The 8980-nt window shown below is 43.7% G+C and overlaps 1 protein-coding gene across 1 annotated transcript; it reads right to left on the bottom strand.

Annotated features, from left to right (window-relative positions):
• Positions 1-2039: 2039 nt before the first annotated feature.
• Positions 2040-8955, bottom strand: CENPL (centromere protein L). Its single transcript, XM_082229103.1, has 5 exons — positions 8796-8955; positions 7465-7647; positions 6505-6750; positions 5247-5789; positions 2040-2324 (listed from the first exon to the last, which is right to left on the bottom strand). Exons 1-5 carry the CDS (start codon positions 8814-8816, stop codon positions 2256-2258), a joined length of 1062 nt encoding a protein of 353 aa, XP_082085229.1. The 5' UTR covers positions 8817-8955; the 3' UTR covers positions 2040-2255.
• Positions 8956-8980: the final 25 nt, after the last annotated feature.

Raw genomic sequence — 8980 nt, forward strand, 5'->3', positions numbered from 1 at the left:
TAGTCCAACCCCGCAGAGTGCAGGAATCTCAGCTACATCATAGATGATAGATGGCTGTCTATCCTTTGCTTAAAAACATCCAAGGAGAGTCCATTCCACTGTTGAATGACTCTTACCACCAGACAGTTCTTCCTGATGTTTAGTCGGAATCTTCTTCCTTGTAACCTTGGTTCAGGGTCCTACCTGGCAGAGCAGGAATCTTGGTCCATCTTCCATGTGATAGCCATCTTCAAATATCTAAGGGTTATTATTTCCTCTCAGTCTCTTTATCAGGCTAAACATACCCAATTCCCTCAACTATTCCTCATAAGGTTGGCTTTCAATACCCTTTTTGTTGCTGTCTCTGCACACATTCCAGCTTGTCAATATCCTCCTTAAATTGTGCCCAGAACAGGACACAGTATTCCATGTGTGGTCTCACCAAGGCAGAATAGAGTGGTACTATTACTTCAGTGATCTGGACACTGTACTTCTGTTGATGCAACCTAGAAAAGCATTAGCTTTTTTTGCTGCATCATCACATCATGTTAAGCTTGCGGTATACCAAGACCCCTGAATCCTTTTCACAATCCAGTTGTACCCCATCATATTTGAGTAGACAGTTATTCCTGCATAAGCGTAGAACCGTACATTTATCCCTATTGAAATTCTTGTTAGTTTAAGCCTAGTTTTTCACTCTGCCCTGCCCCCACACTACGCTACTGGTTAGCAGAGGTTGGCCCCAGGTGCAAAATTCTGATGGGCACAACCTGGCACAATGTCCACACCCTGCACCCCTGTGCTGGCCAAGCCCAGTGTTGGCAAAGCCACCCAGCTAAAAATACATGGCCACTGCCACTGGCAGCCATGTGCCTCATGGGCTCTGTGTGCACACACCCCGGCACATGCCTCCGTCCCAGCTGCCCAGTCCACCAGGGGGGCACATTACCTGTCCTGCCCCGGCAACCCATGCTATGCCACTGCTGCCAAGATCCTACTGAATTCCGATTCCGTCTTCTGCAGCAGTGGCTACCCCTGCCAGTTTGGTGTCATCTGCAAATTTGATGAGCAACTCCTCAATTCCTTCATCCAAGTTGTTTATAAAGGCATCGAACAATGGGCCCAGGACAGAACCTTCCAGCACCTCACTTGCCACTTATTTCCAGGATGGTGATGAACCATTAGTGAGCACTCTATGGATTTGTCAGTTTTTATTTTGTCTGTTAAGCCTAGAATTTTTTCTCTCTTCTCCATAATCTGCCTCAGTTCTCAGACTATCCTAAGGTCCAATTATCTAGGGCACCCTTTCTCAACCTTAGGTCCTCAGACTGAAAGCCAGTGTGGTGTAGTGGTTAAGAGCGGTGGACTCATAATCTGGTGAACCAGGTTTGCGTCTCCGCTCCTCCACATGCAGCTGCCGGGTGACCTTGGGCTAGTCACACTTCTTTGAAGTCTCTCAGCCTCACTCACCTCACAGAGTGTTTGTTGTGGGGGAGGAAGGGGAAGGAGAATGTTAGCCGCTTTGAGACTCCTTAGGGTAGTGATAAAGCGGGATATCAAATCCAAACTCCTCTTCTTCTTCAGATGCTATTGGACTACAACTCCCATTATCCCTGACCACTGGTCCTGCTAACTAAGGATGAAGGGAGTTGTAGTCTAACAGTATCTGGGACATAAGGTTGATATAGGCCATTTATACATTTTACCTCTTTGTCTTGACTGTAATACATATAGTTTCATTTGTAATCTCAAAATCTCCCTGAGCAGTTTGATTGGGACAATAGAATGTCCTTCATACTAAATTACTTGAGGCCCAAAATCACCACCCAGCTTGCTGAATTCAGTGCCCTCTCTGACATACACAGCAACACTACCTTCAGTACATCCTTTCTTATAATGTTCCTATAAAGTTTATAACCAGCAATAACCATGTCCCATTGGTTCCTTCATTCCACCATCCTCTAAGCCAAAACAATCCAGTTGACAAGAGGTACTGTGATCAAAGAGAGCAGCATAATCACTTAGTACCAGTACCATACTCACATAAATCACTAGTCAAATATAATACCATATTTATTATTTGTAGGGTTTATATAGTTTAATGATCCATATTTTCAGGAAGGTGTAAGACTTTTTAGGTTTGACCAGAAAAGTAAATATACTCTGTACACACCACATCTGAGCAGATGAATAAGAATAAGACTCTCACACACAAAAGTCATCTTTGTACTGGATATACTTTCTATAGCAAAAGCATAGATGGTACAACACTTAAATCACATTTTTAAAACTGCCAGTTCTGTTAGGAATGCCATCAATGATATCAGATGCGGAGCATGAAAAATCTGCAAGAAAGAAATTGGAGAATGTTTTAAAAAGTTGCTGCAGGATCAAAACAGGATAAAATACAGTTTATTCAATGAAGTATTTAAGCTAACAATGTCAACAGCCCATATAAACCAGTTTTGTTTAATCACATTGTCTGAAGTCAATCTGAAAAGCCAAACTTTCCTGTTTTACATTCCTGGAGAGGTATGAAAGGGGTGAAGAGGAAAGTTGATAGAGAAGAAGAGATCCATGGTTTGAAGTTGAAACCACTAGAACATAGGGGAACAATGGAAAGCCTTCATTTCCTTTTTCAGAAGTATAAGCACAATACTTTTCAAAGCAGCATTTTAGAATATCATTAAGATGCCAATTCCCACCAGATCTAAAGTCATTTGGTATCTATGTGATTGCTGTGTTTCACTGGATTACTAAAGCTTGTGTCCTAACTTGTCTTCCCAAATAGAATGGAATTTCATGCAGAGAATAAGGCTTTCCTAACTGCTTCCCTTGGCAGCCCCTTGTACCACTCAAGGGTGCAGCAAATCACAAGAGCAGACACTGGCAAAAATCATGATGTAGGGAAAACCCTGAAGTCAGCCAATGCCTCTACATGGCTCCATCCTCATTTCAAACATCATGATATATCAATATATTGCAATGTTTAGCTGGTGATATATTGTGAAGTTGAAAACCAGGTATCACCCAACCCTAGTGCCTGCTCTGTGGTTTGCTGCCCCCAGCAGGAGACAGGGAAGAGTTGAGCCGGCAGAGCAACATACAAAAGTTGGCTTCATGCGGTTTATCATCAGGGCAGATATTTTGAACCGGTTATCACAGTGTGGATTTCAAACTGGCTTTCAATGATATATCACTATATAACCCAGGCCTGATCTCAGCAGGAAGTGATCTGACCATGACAAGGAACTGATGTCAATACTCCCTACTTTCATATCACCCTCCTCCTGCTCAGCTGATAAAACAACGTTCAGAGTGTGGCCTGCCACATGCGTTGGGCTAGTGACATGCTGTGACAACCCCATGGTCATTATGGCAGCCATGATGAAGTCCTAAGCCACCCCAAAGCCAGTTGTCTTGGCATGGATGTTGGACCCCAGAACTAGCATTCTGGGAGTCCTCAACACTTACTCTGAGACCAGCCGTCTGTTCAGGCAAGGAGACTGTTGGGCAGGGAGGCCGGTGGAAGCCAGCAGAATCCCTAATCTGTCCTGATTGCCCAACATCAGGAACAAACCCTCTAGACAGAGCCTGGAGAGATGAAAACTCTACAGACCACAGCAACTCCCTCTCTCCCCAACCCTCAAGCTTGCCCTTGATGCTGCACAGAGCACCCAGTTGGGCACAGTAGGTAACACCACCTCCACCCTCCTTAACTACCCAATCTTAGTGATACAGACCAGATCAACCTCCTCATCTATAAATCAGATCGTGTGTAAGGGAGGCCTTACTCAGAGTCAACCTGGTATTTAGCAGCAGCAGCAGCTGCAAACCTGAGGGCTGGCTGATAGGATAACCCCAATTCCCTATGTTGGAGGAGGGGCTGACACATGGCACCTCCCATACCATACCGCCCCCTACCATGAACCACTGCAGTTGGGGTCCCCCTGCTCAGTTCCTCTCCTCCCAGACATATCTCCCCTCCCTCAATGAAAACAAACCAACACAAATTAAAAACTGTGACTCCACTAAGAACAATACCCCAGCCCATTATTTGGAGAAATTGCAGCAACACACTTTATAATAGGAATCAGCTACTGGTTGCCTATGGCTCAATATGCCCCCTACCCTGCAACCCAGTCTTCGATGCACACACTTTGTTCTGAGTGCCCAAAGTATTATTCAATATGCTCCCCAGCCCTGCCACCCTTCCAAGCCTTTCCCTACTTAGAGAAAGATGGGTGGCAAAGAACTGGGAAAGGTAAGAAGGGACAGATGCAAGAAACCATTCTATTCATGTGCCAATATTTCTCCCACCTTGTAATTGAGCCATTGCATAAAGGAATGCAGAAAAAAATAGTATCTCCACCCCCTACAGCTAGGGAATAGGTAGAAAGGGGCCAGAGGCACAAAGTAGTTGTAGGGTTTCTACTTCTCTTGAATGCTTACTTCCACACAGAAAGGGAGTAGTGTGTTTGCTAGACCTGCCACCAAGCTTCTTCCTAAAGTATAAATGGCCAGCTGGTAAAATCAGCTGCAAAGTGTTTGAAGTCTACATTGCAAAATGTATGCCTCAAATATTCCTTTAGGACACTCATCTATTTATAATTTGTCACTACCAGGCTAGTATCAATTTTGGGTGAGATCAATCACCTGCCAAGGGCAGTATTCAAAATTAGCCAGGCATTTTGCACCTGGCTTTTGACCACTTGCGACCAAGTGAAGCTGCCTGGGCGGCAGGATGGTGCCTGACATCTCCACCATCTGGAGATGCAGGCCTGGGGATCATCGGATCTGGACTGTTTTCACACACTAATACTCCATCCTGTAGAATTCTACCAGTTATATTTTATCTGCACAATCAGAATGAATTTCTGAAACCAAAATGCTTTTTCTGTACAGCCTGAGCAGCAGGCAGCATTAAGAAACAGAGGTCAGAATAGGCCAATATATATGTGGGCTGTCCCTGGAGCAAGTGACTTTTCTTCTTTAAGTACTCAAAGCTCTTAGCCTAGCTCAAGGTTGTCATCTGAACGAGCCTGATGCTTAACTGAAAATCAATCACAATCAGTCCATCATTTGAAAATTAGACTGCAGAGCCATCTTGCCCAAAAATGGCAACTAGACATTCCATTTTGGCAACTGTAGCCTTGGTTTAAGGAGCCATTTGTCCCCTAACTTATAAATGTTTAAGTTTCTAATACTGGCCAAGAGTGACGGTTATTGTAACTAGTTGCTAGTGGTAAATGAGCTAGGCCCCATACCTTTATTTTCCCAACAGAATGGGCAGAAGCTACTGATGTGGAGACTTGCACCAGTATTGTGCCTGACAGGTAGATCTTGAAGTGTCTATGGAAGTGGTTGTAAAGACACGCCATGAATAATTCCACTTCTTCTTGCCTGACTTCTCCTGGAGTGCTGTGGATTGAATCCCAAAGGGCTTTTGCATCTTCAGGATGGATAGAATAGGAAATATCCAGAGGGTAAGCTGTGCCAAGTGTAGAGAAAATCAGCTCTGTTGGAACTCTAGGATTGTCCATAGGGCACCCAGTCCACATTGCAGCCATCCAGGAAAGACTGATAGGGGTGATGTGCAAGGGGCTCAGACAACAGTCAAAGGTCTGTTGAAGCCAAGTTTCTACAAGGACCGTGAGAGCCTTTGCCCCATTCACAAGGAACAAGGGCAAAAAAGTAAACTCCTCATCAACAATCTCAAAAAGGTCATTTCCACCAGTACAAGTAAACCAGCCCATCCACACCACTTTCTCTTCTGCATTTTTAGCTGCCACCTGAGGCCTCTTCGTGATCTATGGGAAATACATAAATACACCAATTATGCACATATTGCAACTATACGAAATGGCTTGAGTCAACACAATTTTGGAAACCAACTCCTGCAATTCATTTGTTATGGTGAGGAAAAACTAGGGGAAATATATTGACAGCACTTCATCTCTCAACAGTTCTTCTGTTGTGCACCTATCACTTTGACAGTACTCTATTCACAGCCATGGACAATTATGCATGTTTTCATGGAAAACCCACTGAATTAAGCAAGACTTAATTCCTTGCCCGGACAAGGAAGCCTTTTTGAAAGTGCAGATCCAACGGGATCCGCACTTTCAAAGTGCCAGGCTGTGCATGACGCAGTGTCTCTTGCATGATCAGTTTGGGATTCACGGGTCTAAGACCCAATGGTCACATGAAGGGCAGCCAGAGGCTTCCTGTGCCTGCAGGCCACCTACTTTTAAGAATTGCTCTGATACATTTTTTCAGAACCACTTTTCAAGAGAAATGGTGCAACCAAGACTGGGTGCAAAGCATCCAGTGATTGACTCACCACCAACTGTAGCCATGATTCCCTAGCATCCAAAGCAAATCAAATTAATTTAATAACACTAAGATAACAGTGGTGGCATACTGAGATGAACTAGTGTATTTTCTAGACCCAATACAATAGTATTCTTCAATATTGTTAAGACAAACCCATAGATATTAAAATATTGGGACTATAGTACCTACTTGAATGAGAACTGCATCTGGTTCCTGTTCTGTGATTTTCAAAGCTGAGAATGAAGAGAACGTCACTTTAAATTGAAGTTCATATTCAATTTCCACAGGTCTCCTTTGACTTTCAGATGCAATAAAGCGACTCAACTGTCTAGAATATTCTTTCAGCTGTCCATAAGAGAATTTGTACAGAGGAGTGACAGCGTATAAAGTCCACTGCTTACACAGAAGCAAGCTTATTTGAGGATCAGCATTTCCCTGGAATGTGAAGAACAGTTTTAGCTTCCTAGGTGCAGGCAAGTGGTGTCCATACTCTACACTTTCCAACAAAAACACCAAAAACAGAGCAAATATCACTATGAGCAACTTTTTGGATATGGTTCATCCAACTCTCAGGACAGTCTGCAACTAATTTAATAGCTACCACAACACCCCCCTCCACATCACCAGTCTAAAGCTTTCCCAATAACACCATTTAGAGGTTCAGGTCCTCTTCAACCTATTTCCCCTCTGCTACCTTTTATGGCTAGAATATATAATCTAGAACAGATGAAAGTGCCCTGTACAATAAGTAGTGGACTAATGCAAGAAGGAAAAATATAATTTACCATATAAATTTAGGTCTTATTAAAAGAAGTTCAGATGGTAAAAATATGTCAATCCCTTGGCCAACATTAACTTTTCAGGAGACAGGATCAAAGTTTTAAGACACTTGTAGTTAGTTGTTCTCTCTCTGTCTCTCTCTCTCTCTCACACACACACACACACACAGAGAGAGAGAGAGAGAGAGAGAGATATGATATATTCTAGGCAGGACAATATTACTGTAATTTCCTTTCCAAGTTGTCCTAGAACTATTTCTGAAAGATTAACTACTAGTTACCAGAGGTTTTTTCCCCCCTTTCCACCAAATAAAAAGCTACTTCATTTTGCAATATTTTGCCAGCTATACCAAGCTCACCAAAGGATTACCTGCAAGTGAAGAGTTTGTTGAATCATTCTCATAGCTGGGGTCTGACTAAACAGGTTTCGTCTGAGGGATACAACATGTCTTGAAAGATGTGCAGTGTTAATGATGTTCCCATCATGATCTACAGTTTTTTCTCCAAAAACAGAAAGTGTCCTGTAGTCGCAAACCCTCGTATCTTCCACATGCTGATAGTTTACCAATCAATAGGCAAAAAGGAACAAAAGTTAAAACTATTTTATACAAAGTAAAGAAAATGCAGGTGATCATTTACTCAGCATGACAAGGACTCACACGAAGGCAAGCCAAGATATTTGGGGTGGAAGTGGGCACTAAGAAATCCTGTCGAATACTAGAATAATAGGTTGCAAAGAAATCTGGGGACAATCTATTTCTCTCATTATAGATACAGATTTTAAAGAGAACAAAATAAAAACAGCACCACAAGGATTTGGTAACACGAATCAAGCTATACCTTCCCTCTACACAGCACAGGACTGGCTACCTTCCTAGTGTGCTTTAAACAGTTTTGTTTAACTCAGCATTTTGTCACACCCCCCCCCAAAAGGAGTACCTCTCCTCACATCTGCCAACCTTCGGAATCTGAGTTCTTCACGGGAGGCTTGTCTCGTGGTTCTGCCAACAGCTGCAGCCCCATCATGTCAGGGCCTTCCCTGTGGTGGCACCCAATTGATTGGCAAAATCTCTTCTCTTTGGCAGCATGGCCATCTCCCTCACCAATAAACTTTTGGCATCCGTGTAACATAATCTTATCTTTTCACACAGGCATTTCAGTCAGAAGTGCAAGTCAAGTCTGGGTGCCTGTACACATCTCCATGTCTATTGCAGAACTGTTTTTAGATATTGTGGGTGAGTTTCTCTCAGAGCAGACCTACCAAACTGGCTTCCTTATTTTATTTTATTTTAATTAAATTTATATGCCACCCTTCACCTCAAGATCACAGGTGGGTTTTACAGCAGGAAAGCGCATAACAACGACACCATAAAGCAGGAGGGCGATATTATAGGGAGGGCAATAATATGAATTAATGTGGACCAAGCCAAGGCCCGTTGATTTCAATGGGTTTTACACGTGAGCAAGACTTGGTCGGATAATTAATTAAAATAAAACACTCGACGGCAGCGGGTGGGGATTTGCATAACTCGGTTAAAAAACCGAAAAACAAGAAACCCCAAAGCAATATCCCTGCACGGAGAAAGCTAGCATTTAAGTTTCAAGGAAGAGCGCCAAGAGGTGGGCCGCCATTGCCCGCCTCAGGCAAGCCTCCTCTTGCAAAGGTAACGAAGGCAGCAGCTCGAAAGCCCAACGCTTTACCTGTCGCTGAGCCCTCGCCATCGCGGGGCCGAGACCTCCCTCTTCGCCACCCGCCCGCTCCCAAATAACGGAGCGAAGCAACCAACCAATCAACGGCTCCCCTCAGGGCGGCGGGCGATTTAAAAATAGAGTTTAAAATGCCTCCTTCCAGCAGCCAGTTCGGCGCCCGCTCGGGACACTCGCCG

This window comes from Podarcis vaucheri (assembly GCF_965113315.1).
Source record: "Podarcis vaucheri genome assembly, chromosome: 6".
Lineage (NCBI taxonomy): Eukaryota > Metazoa > Chordata > Lepidosauria > Squamata > Lacertidae > Podarcis > Podarcis vaucheri.

Bases quoted from the DNA above. Each gene is read 5' to 3' on its own strand.
- CENPL (XM_082229103.1), bottom strand. From the start codon at position 8,816: ATGGCGAGGGCTCAGCGACAG. The intron at 6,751-7,464 runs GTAATCCTTTGG...TTCACATTCCAG, and splicing joins AACAAACTCTTCACTTGCAG to GGAAATGCTGATCCTCAAAT. The intron at 5,790-6,504 runs GTAGGTACTATA...TATTTCCCATAG, and splicing joins CAGATGCAGTTCTCATTCAA to ATCACGAAGAGGCCTCAGGT.